This window comes from Camelus dromedarius, chromosome 16, assembly GCF_036321535.1.
Source record: "Camelus dromedarius isolate mCamDro1 chromosome 16, mCamDro1.pat, whole genome shotgun sequence".
Classification (NCBI taxonomy): domain Eukaryota; kingdom Metazoa; phylum Chordata; class Mammalia; order Artiodactyla; family Camelidae; genus Camelus; species Camelus dromedarius.
This window is the reverse complement of record NC_087451.1, coordinates 14567685-14585401: the sequence shown is the minus strand read 5'-3', so window position 1 is coordinate 14585401 and position 17717 is coordinate 14567685. Positions and strand designations below refer to the sequence as shown.

At 37.8% G+C, this 17717-nt stretch overlaps 1 protein-coding gene across 10 annotated transcripts in view; it reads left to right on the top strand.

Moving 5' to 3' along the window:
• Positions 1-17717, top strand: part of SYNRG (synergin gamma) — a 78987-nt gene that overhangs the window by 37302 nt on the left and 23968 nt on the right. For 9 of the 10 annotated variants that reach the window (XM_031467939.2, XM_031467930.2, XM_031467940.2 and 6 more), the window contains 4 exons: positions 2623-2741; positions 2885-2947; positions 6989-7936; positions 16588-17181. In XM_031467939.2, the coding sequence (XP_031323799.1) occupies positions 2623-2741; positions 2885-2947; positions 6989-7936; positions 16588-17181 (1724 nt within the window). The remainder of the gene's footprint in view (positions 1-2622; positions 2742-2884; positions 2948-6988; positions 7937-16587; positions 17182-17717) is intronic. The other variant, XM_064495022.1, reaches the window with a different exon arrangement.

Here is a 17717-nt window from a genome sequence, read left to right as displayed (position 1 = left end):
AAATATAGAAGTGAAAAACACAATTCCTGCTCTAAAGAAGCTTAGTTTCATCTGGGTATTTACATTATCTAAGAAAACTCTCTTAGAATTGCTCCTTCAGTGGTGTGTGTGTGTGTGTCCATATATAATGAATTCCCTAGTTCATGGTAATCTATCTTCCATATTATAAGTTATTTTAAAAGGGTATTTGTTAACATGATATAAATAGTTAAGCCTAGGCGAGACCACTTTGGGCAGTATTTTAAAGCAAAAATGGGTATTATTTGTCAGAATATGAAAAGGCAAGTAAGGTGTTAGAAGTAGGCTGGAGTGGAGAGTATGGTTAGCCTGTGAAAAAATGACATAGTTAAGGGTGGCACCAGTTACAGGGTGCCTATGATTTGTGACATAATCTGTAAAGCAATTTAGATGTAAGTGGCATGATGAAAGTAATTCTTGCTACTGTGTATGGGATCCGTTCAGCTTCCATGGTAATCCTGTTGTGAGATTATGTGGCCGACTCTGGGTTTAGAGTTGTAGACTAAAAGTGTGTCTCTGAGAAATTGATTGGGCTCGCTGTTGAACTGGATGTCAGAGTCAAAGGAGAAACAGCACTTGAGCTGGCAGGAAGGGGCATCTGGAAGAGAGCAACATCATTTATCCTGTAAGAAAATACTTGTCGGGTGCCAGGCACCAGGGAGCCTCGTATGGTAAACAAAGCAGACATGGAGCACTAATGATAGAACAGTTCAGAGAGGATTGAGTTGTAGGGGTTTTGAGTTGGTTTTATTTTATTTTGCTTTTTAAGTGGGTATATTTAGGTGGGTGAGCAACTAAGTAAAATCATCTACCGCAGCCCCATGGAGTAACTGTGAAACATGAATGATACACCAGAGGAAAAGCAAGACACTTTTTTTGGTGGCGAAGTCCTGTGAAGTCTTACCTTTCAAAAGTAGGTTTTTAAATTTTGAAACAATATGCCTCCCTTACTGAGTACCTTTCATTACTATTAAGAGTGGAAATAACTGTGTTCATGTTTGGAACAGATAACTACTTTATATAACTGGTGTAAACATTTTCATAGTGATTGCAGTTTTTTTTTAATAATAACTTCAGGGAAAGAACTGGAATGAATTATTCCTTTGCTATATGCATAAAATTACAGTCTGAGTCATAGCTTTTTGGGAATGGAATTTTATTTTGTTGACTTCAGTCACTGTTGCTTCACTATCCTGAAGAGCCTTTTTTTCCAATTCTGAAAATAATTTTAAAATTAATAACATCCAGGTAAGTGTCACATTTAATAGAAGATTGAACCACGGACTTTAAAGGAACATAGCTAATGTTGGAAAATCATAAAGACAAATGGATCGTTCAACTTTGTGATTTTTTTTCTTGAGATATTAATTAACTTTATTCGTATGTAAAACTCTGTTCAATGAGTTGTAGTTTAATTACTTACGGAACTTCAAAAAATCCACCTACAGTTGTGTAGATGATGACCTATTTGTCAAAATCAAATACGTAGCAGCTGTTGGGTAGAGATGTGGGCTTGTAACATTTGGTAGCACTAAGTCTTACTCCAGCACTGTGGGCGCCCATTAGCGTGCCTGTGCCACAGCTGGGTGTTGTACCTTGCTTGTGGGCCCCTGATAAGAAGATTTAAATGACTGTGAAAAGATTCTTGCTCCATGGCAAAGAACTCAGTAGAAATCCATTTATGTAATGTGTGTGTATGGTATTGAATGACACAAACTAGTAGTGGAATGTAGTCATTCATATGTAAAGGTTGTTCTGCCAGGGGGCTGCCTGGGTCTGATAAGAAAAAAAAAAAGTAATTTGTTTATAGTATGTGTTTAAGCCATTTATACTATCTGTTTGAGCCGTCCAAGAATTACCCACACAGATACTACTCATTACGCTGTTTTTCCATCCAGCGGGAAATGTGTCCACAGGCAAAAGTACCTGTCTGATTTTGAAGTGATTGTTGTTTTGCTGCAAAGATAGCTTCTGAAACTGCTGATGTGATGCCTGTAAAAATGCAAATTGTATTAACTCGGCTGCTGCTTATCAGATGGGTGAACTTCTGCCAGTAAGCAGTGCAGTATGATCAAATGAAGAACAGTTTACATCTTGGCTTGAACAGCCTTTCATAAATAGATTTTTATCTTAACTATTCCACCTCTGTATTCTGAACCCCTTTTAGAGAATATATTAAGGTTAACATAATTTACTTTAAAATATTGGGTATACATATTTGGAGCAGTTCACTTGCACAGTTTTATGGACCTAAATTTTAAAATGCAGGTCATCATCATTCTGTAATAATCTATTTCCAATGCCATTGCTCTGGTTTTTATGGCTTAAAGATGATTAGATGGTCAGCGTGGATCTGATCCCTCTTCAAATAATCAAGAAAAGAATTACTGCTTGAGTGTTGTTTCAGTATTTTTTTTCAAGGAAAAGGATGTTTTGGTTTTTTTTTGTCATTTGTGGTGCACATATATAGTTTCTAACTTTTAAAGCAGGGAGCCGTGAGTGTTACTAGGTGCCCAATGCCATCTTAATTCTAAGCTCTTCCTTGATGATAAGGGAAGGAGACAATGTTCTGGTCACTAAGAAATATTTACTTTTCCCTCTTAGTGCTCCTTCTTTGTTGATGCCACTCCCTGGAACTAAAGCATCTGCTTCAGTGGATAAATATGCTGTGTTTAAGGGAATTGCAACTGACAAGTCCTCTGAAAATACTGTTCCATTTGGAGGTAAAAAAAAAAAACAGTTGATAAATTTATAAACCTGTGAATGTAAATCTTTGTTTTCAGTGATGACTTTTGATGGTAAATGTCCTTGAGTTGTGATCTCAAGGTTCCTAACCTTAATTGAGCTTTCTGTCTTTTCATCATAGAGCCTGGTGACAAATATAGTGCTTTCAGAGAACTCGAACAGACATCAGAGAGCAAATCTTTAGGTAAGTGTTTGATTCCTTAAATGGATAAAGTACTGCAATTTTTTAATATAAGAGATTTTTGATGGTTCTTTCAGTGACATCTCTAAAATTATTTTATTGTGTGTGTGGTGGTTTTCTTGTTTTGTGGCTCTAGAAGTTACAAGAAAGTAAAATGTGGTTCCGTGATTGGAAGTTATTTTCTGAAATTTAGGACAAACCCCAGATCGATGCAGTTTCCTTTGAAGATAGTGCATTCCCTTTCACTGGAAGCCTTCAAGCCTAGTTATACTCCTGCGACCACTTTCGATTATTTTAATGCTCATCAAGACTGAAACTGTTCACAGTGCAGCAGTCTGTGGACTGTGCAGAAGGCAGCAACCAGTCTTTTACTCCTCAGGATTTTCAGAATTGTCTGTAACTTAGTAAGGTGAAGTGAGTGGGGCTTATGTGCCTATATGGTGCCCATCTCTGATAGAAGGGCTTAAATCATGTGGTTGGGAATATAGAAGGATGATTTGAGAGCTGTATATGTACGTAAAGACTGAAAGTTACGTTTGTGGCTAAATCCTACTACAAACCTGGTGTTTAGGGTTTAGATAATCCATTAGTCAAATTATGTCCTTCAAAGCTTAACCATGCATGCTGTGAAATTTGTATATTCTACTGAGAATTTCTTCCTGGGAACAGTACCACATTCTACCTTTGTGTATTGAATGCTCAGATTTGAAACATCCTTCCACAGTCATTTGTTCTCACCCTCCTGCCCCAAGAATGGAGTGGGCAGGTGGGGGAAGATTATAGGAAAGGTAAGGCATACGTGTGAAAGTTAAAGTAGAATGTATACTGTTCAAGTATCTCTAAAAATATTCAGTGGGGAGGGTATAGCTCTGCGGTAGAGCATGTACTTAGCATGCAGGAGGTCCTGGTTTCAATCCATAGCACCTCCCTTCGAAAATAAATAAACAAACCTAATTAGTCCCCCACCCCAAAAAAATATTAACTTTTTTACAACTCCTAGGTTTTAGAAATGTTTCATTCAAACCATTAGGATGTAGTAACTTTCTTTTTTAATTCTTACTTTTTGTTGAAGTGTAGTTGATTCACAATGTTAGTTTCGAGTGTACAGCAAGTGATTCGGTTACACATATACACACATATTTTTTTCAGATAATTTTCCGTTACAGCTCATTATTAGAAATTGAATATAGTTCCCCATGCTGTACTATAGGTCCTTGTTGTTTATCTGTTTTTTATATAGTAATATGTATCTGTTAATCCCAAACTTCTTATCTATCGTAGGATATAACTTTCTTCCTCAGTGCGTGTATTAGATACTAGGATTATAAAGATAAACCCTAGAGGAACTTTTGGGTTGTTAATTTGTCATTTTCTCCTAACAATGCTTTCACCAACTCTTGGGCCAAGGCAAGTTTAGAGTAAAGAGCATGGTTTAACATCAGGGTTCTTTATGTACTATGTGTTAGTGATCGTGTGGTATGTATGCTGTTCCTGGGAAATACAATGGTGCCACCAAAATGTAAGCGGTACGTTAGTCCTGCTTTTGCTGTTCTTTACTAACAGAATCCCAGGTGGTCGTAGTCACCATTGTGTGCTTGCTTTCATTCCTGTCTTACCTTTGACTCTAAGGCCTTCCAGGTAGAGATGCCAATTTGTTCATTTTAGGAGAATGTATTTTATTCTACTCCGATTAAAAATACATTGGACTGGGAGGGGGGGAGGGTAGAACTCAAGTGGTGGAGCGCATGCTTAGCGTGCATGAGGTCCTGGGTTCAATTCCTAGTACTTCCTCCAAGAATAAATAAATAAAAACCTAATTATCTCCTCCCACTATATATATATATTTTTTTTAATACATTGGACTGGCTTCATCAGGGTTAGTATCTTAGAATTTATGAAGAGACTTATAGTATTATGGTCAGAACTATAGTTCAAGTCCAAATGACAGTTGAATAATATTTCCTTTTTTCTACCCCTACAGTTTAAAAGCAGAAATAAAAGTAGGTGAGGAAAATACACTATATAGAGAAGTGACATGTACTAAAGTTTTAGCACAAAGTGATCTCTTTTGAAATGTTGTTAGGGCCTAGGAAGTGGCAGTTAGGGAAATTTATGAGGATTCAGAAGTAACTGAAAAGCTACCCATGAAGTAATATGCTTAATGTGCCCGCTGGTAAGCAGGCTTCCAATGACTGCAGCTAATTTATTTGCCCAAAAATCCCTTTATTTTTGAACTTGTAACCCACCCATTTTTATCTTTTTAATCCTTTCACCCAGCTCACATTTCTAATGGAAACGTTTATAATTCATCAGTAAGTTTAGTTTGCTGTGGTGATTTTTTTTTTCAAAATAATAAAGCAAAACTTGTCAATTTCACAGATCTTTTAAAGCAGCACATCCAAAATTTAGGCTGTGACAAAATTGGCTGCTTGCTTTTTTTACAGGAATAATACAGATATTATCAATGATATACTTGCTTAAAATTATAGGGCAATTTTTTTAAGTTGCTTCTCTTCTCAATTTGTGAAGTTGACTTTAGTTTTATTAGTGGTATGTATGAAAACATAAAATACAGAAATTTTGAATGCTGTTCTTCTCTTTCTGAAATTTCCTGAATGATACATAGATTTCTCTGTTGATAAATTATGCTGGTGAATTGTTTAAATATCTTAGGAGGAAAAATAAGCTTCCATTATTTTCTGTGGTTTATTTCATATGATATATCAAAGTATATATCATGTTACAAGAATAATATATTTAAAGCCTGTATTATTTTAATGATAATTTTATATTTTGGTTTTAAATACATTTTTATAGTTAATATGCTTCTGTATCTCACTTTAAGGAAAGATAGAATTTAAGAAATGGATGAGGAAATTAAAGCTTGTGTTTTAATTTATAACTCTCCAGAAATGGCTGTCATATTTTTAAATAATAAGTGATGTTGATATAACTATACTTATGTTTGGTTTATTTCTGATTTTAATTACCTGGTATAACCTAGTGGATTTTATGGAAGACCTTCAGACACTGTTAGAAAACAGATCATCTGCATCCTAACCTCATGCCTATGAGTGATCATATTACTGTGATAATAAAGAATAGAGACCCTATTAAGAACCATGTGTCTAGATTTTTATCAGTATCTTAACTGCACCTGTTTAATTATTTATGAGAAGTACCTTAGTACCTATTTTCTCTAGCTAAAAATAAAATAATTCTGCCAATTACCCCATCTTCAGAGTAGCAAAATATAAACTAAAGTTTAAATCCAATCCTCGAAATTTTTAACAATGGAATTGGTATTGAAATCCCTTTGAATAAGTGCTGATTGGTACAATGAGATGGCTGATTTCAAGAAAAGCCCAAGTACTCCCAGATTTTTGTTGTAAGATTCAGCTTATTTGTTGGAGAATATGCGGGAAAACTACTTTATAATGTGCTCTTAGCAAGAATGCTTTGCAAATAAATAGATGCCTTTTCAAAATTTTTGCATCAGATTCCCTTCAAATTAATGCCTCCATATACTTGAGCAAAACCACATAGTATCTAACCTTGTGCTTAAAGTGCCTAGTTGAGCAGAGCATTGTGCATCCTAAATATTATATGCAGTGTTTTTCATAATACTTCATTGATACCTGTGATTTTTTTTAACCTAATCACCACATAACACATTTTATCTTAAAGGGCCACTGTTTTAATATGCCTCTCTTCAGGAACCTCCAACACCTATTTCTTATTCTATTGTATGTGTGGCTAGCTAGCCCTGGTGAGAGAAAGTCCTGAGAGCAGTGCTTTTGGCCCGTCGAAGGCTCTGGCACTAACAGACATACCATCCTGACATGAGCAAATTTTTATTTATTTCCATATCACTAGCCTTCAGTGTGAAAACAGAAGGGGTATTTGGTGGGGATATTATTAAACTGTGCTTCAATAATGTCAAGCCAGGGAGGGAGAAGTCTGTGATATGTTTGTACCTTAATGTGCTTTGCATCATGACCTTCTCAGCTCAGCATTCTTATTTACTTGGTTCTGTTCTTTCAGGAGAAAACTTCGCAGAATTCAGATCTGCAGGGACTGATGATGGTTTCACCGACTTTAAAACCGCTGATAGTCTATCACCACTAGAGCCACCAACAAAAGACAAAACTTTTCCAGCAGCCTTCCCCTCAGGAGCTATACAACAGAAACCACAAGCACAAGTGAAAAATCCTCTGAACTTAGCAGATCTAGATATGTTTTCCTCAGTTACTTGCAGCAGTGAGAAACCATTGTCCTTTGCAGCTGCATTTAGTGCACCGAAACCTGTTTCCACACGACCCCAGCCGGCGGGGTCTGCCGCAGCTGTGTCAGCATTGGCATCAACTAAAACTTCGAGTCTGGCTGATGATTTTGGAGAATTCAACCTTTTTGGGGAATATTCTAGTCCAGCATCTGTCGGGGAGCAGGATGACTTTGCAGATTTTATGGCTTTCACTAATAGTTCTGTTTCATCTGAGCAAAAGGCGGATGACAAGTATGAGGCCCTTAAAGAGGAAGCTAGTCCTGGCCCCCTGCCCAGCAGCACCAGCAGCACAGGGAAGAGTGGACAGAGCTCAGCTGCTGTGTCAACCAAGTACGATGTCTTCAAACAACTCTCTTTGGAAGGGTCTGGACTAGGTTCTGAAGAACTGAAAGATAACACTCCTTCAGCAAAGAGTGATGATGATTTTGCTGACTTCCACTCCAGTAAGTTTTCTTCCATGAACTCGGACAAATCCCTGGGAGAGAAAGCAGTGGCTTTCAGACACACTAAGGAAGACTCTGCCTCGGTGAAGTCCTTGGATCTCCCTTCCATTGGTGGCAGCAGTGTTGGCAAGGAGGACTCTGAAGATGCACTCTCTGTTCAGTTTGACATGAAACTGGCTGATGTGGGAGGAGATCTTAAACATGTCATGTCTGATAGCTCTTTGGATTTACCAACAGTTAGTGGCCAGCATCCTCCTGCTGCAGGTGAGGAATTGGTGAGATTGCTCTGGTGATGGTGATGTAGATTTCAAAGATGATTCTGTGGGTGTGGATTTGCAGAAGACTAAGGTTCTGGCTATTAACCTTTGTGAATGTCTAATAATTAACCTCTTCATTGCCAGTCCCCTTAAAGCAGTGTTAAATTTGATTCTGTGGATACTTGGATATATGGATACCATGAATACTAGGGAACCTAGATTGGATAGCTAAAATATTTTTATGTTGAAACCTAACACCAGCTTGGTGTGTGAGGCACATCAAAATCCACTGCTAAACAAACCCCACATTGCTAGAAATTTTATAAAGATGTTCGCAGTGTCAGTAATGTTCCTCCATTTCTGTGAGTGAGGTCAGTGTTTCAGTCTCCTTTTTTCTTCTCATGGGTATATTTGGCAGCTGCCAATATAGTATCCTGTGTGGTTTACAGAAAATGACTCTTGTTAGGTTAAGAAAGTAAAAATGTCTAGCCAGTTGTCCTGCAGTTTGCCACGTCCCTACAAGAGAAGAGGAGGGAAAGAGCTTGTGTGTGGGTGCCCGGCGTGCCAGGGTCTGGCAAGGAGCAGGGCGTGAGTTGTTAGTGGAATTTAGGCACGGTTTTCAGTGTTAACTCTTATTACTGGAAGTATTAAATTGTAACAAATCTGCAGATGGTAGACTAGGGTGACTACTAACTGTCTCATAAAATGTTGGAAAACATCTTAGATGGGAGCCCTCTTTAAATTCCATATGGATTTACATGTAGCAGTTTATTCTCTAATCCAACTTCCTATCAGAAAAACTAGATTCCTAAGTGTCCTAGTTTTTATTTTGTTTTGTTCCCCGATGTGTATATAGAAAGATAAACCTATTTTGTGGCCTTTAATAATGAGAAATATCTCAGCATTACTGTATTATTCCAGAACATGCATTATGTTTAGGAAGGGTTTGTTGTCATTTAACTAGAGAGGGACACATAAGACACTTCCAAGTCTACAGACGCAGGTAGAAATTGTAAAGTATTACGGCTTTTGTATGTGTCAAATTAGTAAGTCAGAAAACAAAATCGTATCCATCCTTTGGCTGCTGGAGTGTTGGAGGTCTTCTTAAACAGGGTGCTGAATCAGGAGCCAGGTGTCGGAAGAGCGCCGTGTGCCGTGTGCTCCTTGCTAAGGCCTTTTCCAAGTGCAGTGGGCTGTCTGCAGGGCTCCTCGGGCCCCTGCCTGTCTGCTATTTTTTTTTGTACTTTTCTTCAGATGTTTTCTTGTTTTTTTTGCTGCTGTTTGTTTGCTGGAGTGATTTTGTTTCTCTTTTTTGTATGAGCTGCTTGAGCTACAGCAGTTGGTTGCAAAGTGCTCCGTTTCTGAACAACATTTGCTTTTCATTTAAAAAAAATCTCATAACATGTATGCTAGCCTTTTGGACTCTGAAGTTATTAATTAGAAGCTATTTTTCTGAAAGTGAATCTATATTCTTTCACAGTGCCAAGCTAGATGTCTTTATGAGATGAGTCTAATCTGGGTTTGGGATATCCTTTTTTTTTTTTCTTTTTTTTTCCCATTTGGGGAGGGAGGTTGGATTTGTTCCTGAGCTTGTTCTGATTGACCTGTTAAAATAATCTTCTGTGCTCATGTCTTTCTATGTATGTTTGGAACATTCCCAGCTTGGAACCTGTAATGTTCAAGCCAAGTTTCTTCAGTATGAGGATATTCTTAGAAGTAGATTATTTCCTCCTTTTGATCTGTAAACCTCCTGTCGGAAAGGAGCAGTATCCCTTTAGAGTGGTTGTTAAAAGGGGTTAATGTTTGATCAATGAGCTATATTGTTGAGCAAACTGCTGCGTAAACGTATTGGAGAGAATTAAATGGCAGAAACATCTCCTGTGCAATTGGCTTTTACTGTATGCTCCTGTTGATCACAGTATCTCTTACTTTCTTAGTTTGAGGGTTAAAAGTACTTTTTGTTGGAGAAATAAGAAGTGGGCTGGTGAAGAGAGAATAAAACCTAGTGGATTTAATCCCGTTTAGAAACCCTAACTTAACTCTGAAGGGGATACTGTCTCTTAACCCTTGCTATAATTCTTTGTATGGAAGGTAGATAATACTAATAACATTGCCTGATTTCTCTGCGTATTATTACATTTAGCCCTTTGAGTCCTTGCTGCATATAATTTCAACCAGGCTGCTTTTGTCCCCCCACTAAATTGAATTTCTCAGCATTGAAGCATCTTGATGTGCAGCCATTAAGATCCTCTGGTTTCGTTGGCAGCAAGAGCTGACCCTCATTTGTGACACTCTCAAAGGGTTAGCAAGATTTCTGTAGCTACCTACCTGCCTACCTACCTGTAAAGTAGCTCTTCTTTGACATTGAAAAATCTTTGTATTTTAATCAGCGCCTTATTATTTTTTTGGCTGCTTTTCTGATGTCTTTTTTTCCATTTAGACATTTTCTGTGTGAATGTGCCTTTTCGAACTTGCTTTGGTATATTCCTCTGCAAATACTGATCTGCATGCTTATTCTGATGACTTTTTTTCCAGCTCTTCTGTACCACTCTCTTGTGATCTGTAAGTCCTATGTTAATAAATAATTCTTTGGCATATTTTGAAAGTGTGGGGATGTGTGTAATTTGTACTTTTCTAGAGATAGACCAAAGAAATACCTGGTCCATATCAAGTTTAAACCCTCCTGTGGTTAGAGGATTTTTTCCCTTTTGTTGATTTTGTTTCCTCAAACAACTTTCTCCTGAGAAAGTATTGGGTACATTTAGCCTTTTTCCCCTGTAATTCCACTGATATAAATTTTTAACATGGCACTGGATTAAAATATAACTTTAAATGTTTAAAGAAAAAAAGCTGTAAACCTTATACTACTTTATGTAATAGAGAGAAAATGTACTCCTTTCTTCTAGTGAAGAAACTGGATAGACTTTATTGCTTAGTAAACATCCCCAGAGCTGTCTCCACTAGGAGTTGTACTGTGAAGAGAGGGGAAAGGTGAGGAGGGAGGCCTAAGAGTTTAGTGTTGAGGAGAGAGGGACACATCTGCTAATAACCGGGTATCTGTCCATTTAATTTAAAATAAATTATTGAATGGTATTGAGATGGACTTTGGAGCACAGTAAGTGTAGACTGATTGATAATCTCTGTAATGGAAAGTGTTCAATGTTAATACCGGGAAGTCTTCAGGACTGAGTTTGATTTAAGTTTGAAGTTGGATGCTCAACCCTCTAACTGTCGAGCACATTATCTTTCCAACTTCAGAATGTATTATGAAGCCACTCTCGGTCTTTTTTAACTTAATCCATAAAGCAAGTTCTTAAAGCGACTTTAGGGAATGTCTCAAAGTAAACTTTGAACTCTCTTTTCTTTCCTTTTCCTTCCTTCCTTCTTAATGGAGGTACTGGGGATTGAACCCAGGGCCTCATGCATGCTAAGCATAAGCTCTACCACTGAGCTATACCCCTGCCCCAAGTTCTTTTCATTTTTAAGAAAATAAGTTTAGAAAGATCCACAAAAGTTAGCAACAAAAGCAGGCCAGATTTGGAATTTTTTTTTTCCATTTTAGAGTATAATAATAGTGAAAACCCTTGGGAATACTATTGTTTTTCAGACCCGAAATCCAAGACCAATAAAAACCTTGGAAAAAAACAGTTATTTCCATGGTTTAAATTTTTCTTATATTTTGAGCTTTAGTAAAGCTTTTTGTTCTTCTTAAAAATTTGAGGCAGAAAGGAAATTAAATCATTGAAGGTGAGGATTTTGAATAGGATTCCTGAGAGATTGCTTACAGTATCTGAAATATTACATTTAAAGGGGAAAAAAGTTGCATATTGGGGTTTAGATTAACTCTAAGAAAATCTGTGTTTGCTACTCAAAACATCGTGTTTTCCAGAGCATAGTACTTTAGAAAGTTGAATAATACTTGGTTTCCAAAACCTTGTATGAACATACGTTTTAATTATGTTGTGTGCTAATTAGGAAGACAGAGATTTTGGAGTGGCCTCCAATCTAGTGATAATACCAGTTGCCCATCATTTAGAATTTTCCAGTGCCATTTATAAGACCAGTCTTGTGGTGGCTTTAGCTAAGGAATTCCTTTGTCAGTGGAATTATTTAGTGCTGGATTAGTCTGTCTGGGACTTCTTTATTTTAATTCCTTTCTGCATTTGAGCAGGCTGCAGAAAATAACTGAATATAACTGTGCATAAAACATAATCACATTTGCAAATTGAGCAATTGTTTCCAGAGTAACATGACTTTGTAGGGAGGAAGTTTTAATAATACGTGTAATAATACAAACTTGCAGTAGGGACTTGGAGAACTCTATTCTGTAAGTTCCAACAAACAAACAAAAATACGGTTTTGTTTACCCCAATGCCCAAGTAAAGTAAGATATGGTTAGTGCTTGACTTCACATATCAGTGTCTGAGAAATTATACAAATGTATTTATATTTTACGTTCTATTTTTCACATTAAAATCCCTGCTGATTTTTAACAGTAGCTAATGAACATGAAGGGGATACTGGCAATATCAAAGAAGCTGCACCGAATAACTCAAAGAATCAAAGTATTCTTCCAGCTTTGTTTTTCCATCAGTTGAATACTTTTGATAAGTTGCTTTAGCTATATAGGGTCAGAGAGAGAGAGAGGCATGTGCATAGGAGGGTCTCCTGGGTGCTGCCCTCTCCCTGGCATGGCCGAAAGGCTCCAGTTGTGATTGCCATCCTCTGTGCTTGATGTTTTTTAGATGAGGTCTTTAGTGATGTCCGTGAGCAGTCCCACTGTCTATCTTGGCACCATTCCTTGGCCTTCCAGCCTCCTCTGACTGAAAATATCCACAGGATTGCCACTTTCCTTTATTGACCCAGAAACCTGAAGGTGCTTGCTGATAGCCTGGACAGCATTTAAACCACAGATTTATATGAGTCATTGCAAATGAAGAATGGGAGGTTTCTATGCAGATTAGAAAACACTGGAAGGCAGTTACACAGCAGTATGTTATGACCTGTCATGCTTACTACACTGTGATCACTGTCATTGCTGTTTTGTACAATAGCACCTATTAGGGTGTTTGATACCTACAGGACACAATCAGACCAAGTTTTATGGTTAATAGAGAACATGAATATGACTGATCTCAGAAGGTAGAATAAGGCTAGGAATGGAAAGAAGTTTATCAGTATTTCATAATTTGCTTTGGTAAGTGGAGTTTGGATTAAATCAGTATTGGAAAATTAGAAGTTATTTCTTCCTTAGTCCAGTGATCATTTTTATTGCTCTGTAAAGCAGTAGGGAATAGTGGAATTTGCACATGTATCTCTTCTTCTAAACCCCTTTTTCAAAAGCCAGTAACTCTTAACCACTGGGCATAGCCTTACAGCCTTAGAAAATGTCCACTGGGGTAGGTATGGCCTTTTGTGTCCTGTGGTGGCAGTTCACAGTCTTTGTTCCAAGAAATACCTTGTTTTCGTGTACGGCCTTCATTCAGAAGGGTATGAATAGAGGTTGTGGAAGAGACTGATAGGGTTACTTGCCAGCATAAGCACCAGCATAAGCAAGAAATCCATCTCTTGATTTGAGACCCATAATGGAAAGCAGATTGTATAGTTTATTCTTTCGGCCTTAGTAATAGCACATTGCTGGTTGCAAACAAATACGTATATTACGTATATTAAAGCACACAATTTGGTGCATTCTCTGTGTGCAGTTGCAGTTCAACCTAGCACAGCCTGAGAGTTCTCCAGTTGAATTGGAAGTACAGATTCTCTGTTCCTTTTATTGCATCTATTCTGTTTTCTTTTCGTTTTTCTCTGGCAATTTCTACAATTCACCTATCAAATTGCAAAATAAAGTGTGTGCTATTCCATATTATTTTTTTAGGTAGGGCTTCCATCACTCATGTTGTAGGTTTTACAGAATCTTTAATATTTTTAAGATCATCATACAATAATATGTATCATTTGACTGCTTAGGAAACAGAACTATTAACATGGGAAATGAGGAATTTTCTTGATTTAACCTACCCTCAGTAAACTGATTTACCACCTTTTTCTTAGAAAATGACTTACTAACATTCACCATGCCAGGAAATACTGCTCTATTTTTATATTATTTATAAATGCTAAGGTTAGGAATACAGTGTTCTCATGTTGCTTATGTAATAGGAATACTTCCTTATGTGTTCAGATGAATTGCACTTTAATTTTTTATACCATATATAGCCAATAAATAAACAAAAGTAAAATTTAAAAGTCAACCTTGAGGCTTTACTTTCGTATAGCCTGTACAATTACTTTTCATTATTTTTTTAACATATAAAATATTTGGCTTTCAGTCTTTCATTTGGTCATTTCTGTGAGTTGCTCCAAAAGGCAAAATGTTATAGTTATTATCGTTTTTAATAAAAATAAGATTTGCTGAAGACCTGTAAAAGCCCTACAGCTGAGATATTCCCTTATTGCTTATAATGCCCTTTAGCTGATACTATTACAGTGACTTCAGTTTTTAAAAACAACAGGAACAACTTGTTTTTTCTTGCTGCGTAATTACACAAAAGGGTCTTTTTTTTTTTTTTTATTACCATAGCAACTTAGTTGTAATGTTTGAACAAGAGCTTAACTTTTTATTAAATTTATCTTTGGTCTCTAGAAAAATGGCTACCCTTTTAGTAGATGAGATTCAGGGAGTAGTTCATAATTCAGCGTCTTCAGAGAGCTTTCAGGTAGGACCTAGTAATAAAAATAGTCATATTGTGAAACATTCTTCTGAATGTATCCCCTGAAGACTCATCTTGTGTTTAACTGCATCTGCCTTCTGAATGAATTTCCCCTCATTTGAGTCAGGGCACCTTCTGATCCCTTTAAATAGTGAGGAAAACAGTATAGCCAGAGACCAAGAAAGCATTCCGCCTAAAGTCTTATTTCATTCATTCTAAACTGTACATTTTTCCACATGAATCTTGGTTTTCTTGGCTCCTGTTTAAGAAGCTAAATTTGAAGGGGACGATTTGCACTACAGAATTTTTAAATATACTGCCCTGTGAAAGTTACCTGCTTTTCACTGATTGACCTTTTTGTGCATCTGGGGTTTTCCATTTTTATTATTAATTCAGCACACTTTTCCTAATAGGGTTTAAGGAGAGAGAGAGAGAGAGATCTGGGGTGTGCCGTTAGAAGAGCAGTGACCGGAGCCCCGACCTCTCATGAACTCCGCAGCCTTGCTGCGCACGAAAGACCACGTGACCCAGCGTAGGCTCGCCTGTTGACCGAGTTAGGAAAATCTGGGTCACAAAACTTTTGAGCATTTTCCTTGTAAGCCGTATTTGTGGTTGTCAGGGAGAGAATCTTGCATTTGGCCTTCTTACCTCGTATACAGTGACTGAAAAGAAACTAAACACCTGTCAGCCAGACTGAGTGGATGGCGCTGCTGGAAGGGTGGCTTCTCCACACCAGCGTGACTTAGCCTCAGTTGGTTTTGCTCTATGAAAATGGGCAAGAAACTTTGCCTACTAAGACCATTAAAGTGATGGTTTGACTTTTCATTTTTACTTGGAAACAATTCTGTTGTAGGCCCTAAAGTAGCAACTGAAAGTCAAATTGAGGCTGCTGGCAACTCCGCTGTATCATAATTGCTGTATTGCTCACCAGGCGCTGGGCGGGGCCGTCTGTACATGATCAGTTCATGTCACAACTCAGCCCTTCCAAGTACACGGTCTTCTCTCTTTACAGCTAAGCAAACCGAGGTTGAGAAATGTTAAATGGTGTGTCTAGTGTCACACAGGTGGTAGGTGCCAGAGCTGGGAGTTGAGCCCAGGTCTGCCTAAATCAAAAACCTACATTCTGTTTTATGCCCTCTCTTAAATTAGACATGTATTAAGAATGTAAAATGAGTCTTCTGCCCCAGCATTTCTTTCTTTTCCTTTTTCCTTTTTTTTTGTGAGGGGGTTACACATAGTTGAAGGAGAAGCAGGAGCCCAAGAGGACCCAGCCTTTGATTCTACTTTTTAGGGACTAAAATAGTTTAGATTGATTTTTCTTTCCTCATACTCCATCACAGCAATATGATGTCCATATTGACCAAAATAACATCTAGGTAAGTAACTGCTTAATTAAAATCTCACGTTTGGCTTTACCTGAGACAGAAACTCCTAATGATTTGATTAAAAGTTAGATAGCATTATTTTCACATTAGTCTTGAGAAATTGCCCATTTTTAATTAGTCTGTCATGTCCATTTCATATGACCATGTTATAAAGGAACATTTTCCCACAAAGTCAAAAAGAGACATGTTTTAGGCAGGGAATATTGTAAATATATTTGAAAGTTTATAAATTAACGGACAATTTATTTAATGACCCTTTTCTTATATCAAACAGTATATATATTGGTGTATGAACCTATCTTTTTTTAGTAATTTTAATATCCAAAGAAAATGGCTCTTTGTTACTAAATATAAATGCAAACTTAAAGCTAATGTAAGGGTTTTTAAAGATCAGATTTTATAACCCAGCTCCTTTAATTTTAGTACAAGCTCTAAATTTAGTTAACTTCAACATAGCATAGAGTGAATCAACTATGCTGGATATTTTGCTTCTGCAGTTTAGGGCATTTTGCCTGAATCGTGAGCTTGCCTCTAATTGTGGGGTCTTATTTCCCTTTCAGATATAGAGGACTTAAAATATGCTGCTTTTGGAACCTGCAGCAGCAGTTTTGCAGTGAGCACACTCACGAGCTATGACTGGTCAGACAGGGATGATGCCTCTCAGGGCAGAAAACTCTCCCCATTTGTCCTCTCAGCAGGAAGCGGAGCACCTGCAGCTGCCTCAGTTCTTCAAAAGAAGGAGACCTTGTTTGGCAGTTCCGAAAACCTCACTGTGACATCTCTCTCCAAAGTCACAACCTTTGCAAGTGAGGACGCTCTTCCAGAGACTCCCTTTCCAGCTTTTGCCAGTTTTACAGATGCGATTCCGCGGGCCAGCGAGCAAAAGGAATATGAAAGCGGGGACTATAAGGATTTCACAAGACAGGACCTGCCTACAGCTGAACGGAGCCAGGAGGCCACGTGCCCGAGCCCAGCCTCCAGCAGCGCGTCTCACGACACCCCCAAAGAATGTGCAGATGACTTTGGGGAGTTTCAAAGTGAAAAGCCCAAAATCAGCAAGTTTGACTTTTTAGTGGCCAATTCACAAGGCAAAGTGAAATCCAGCGAAGAAATGATCAAAAGTGAGCTGGCAACCTTTGACCTTTCTGTCCAAGGTGAGTGGCTTTCAACGTAGATTTTACGGTCATGGTTTCTTCCACTGCGGTGTTAGATGTTCTTTCTTAGAATAAGAAGTTGGTCCCCGGGTTAGCAGGAAATAGATTTTTCCAGCGTTTAAAATCAGTCAATTACAGATAGCCATAAAAAATGGTGTCCCTGAGATTGAACTGAAATTAAACCAGTATCCCTCAGATAAAGGTTTTTGGGGCTAAAAATAAGCAGAGCACACAATGTGTTGTTCATTTGCTTGTTTTGGCCAGAGGTGTGCTGTGTTAAAAGAGCCAGAGAAATGGTTTGATCCCTTCATGGGCCTGTGAGCTCTGCTCTTTCCCTGGCTGCAGACTGTATCTTTTGGTCCAGAGGCTGCAACAAGGTAGCTGTGGATCTGGATTCCGTGTGCAGACCCACACGGAAGATTTTTTAATATGTGAAGCAATTGTAAATATATAAAAATCTTGACACTTCACAGCCTGTATTTCTAGCTTTTCTTGAAAAGTCGTAATATCTGGCAGTAGTCAGCCTGCATTCCCAC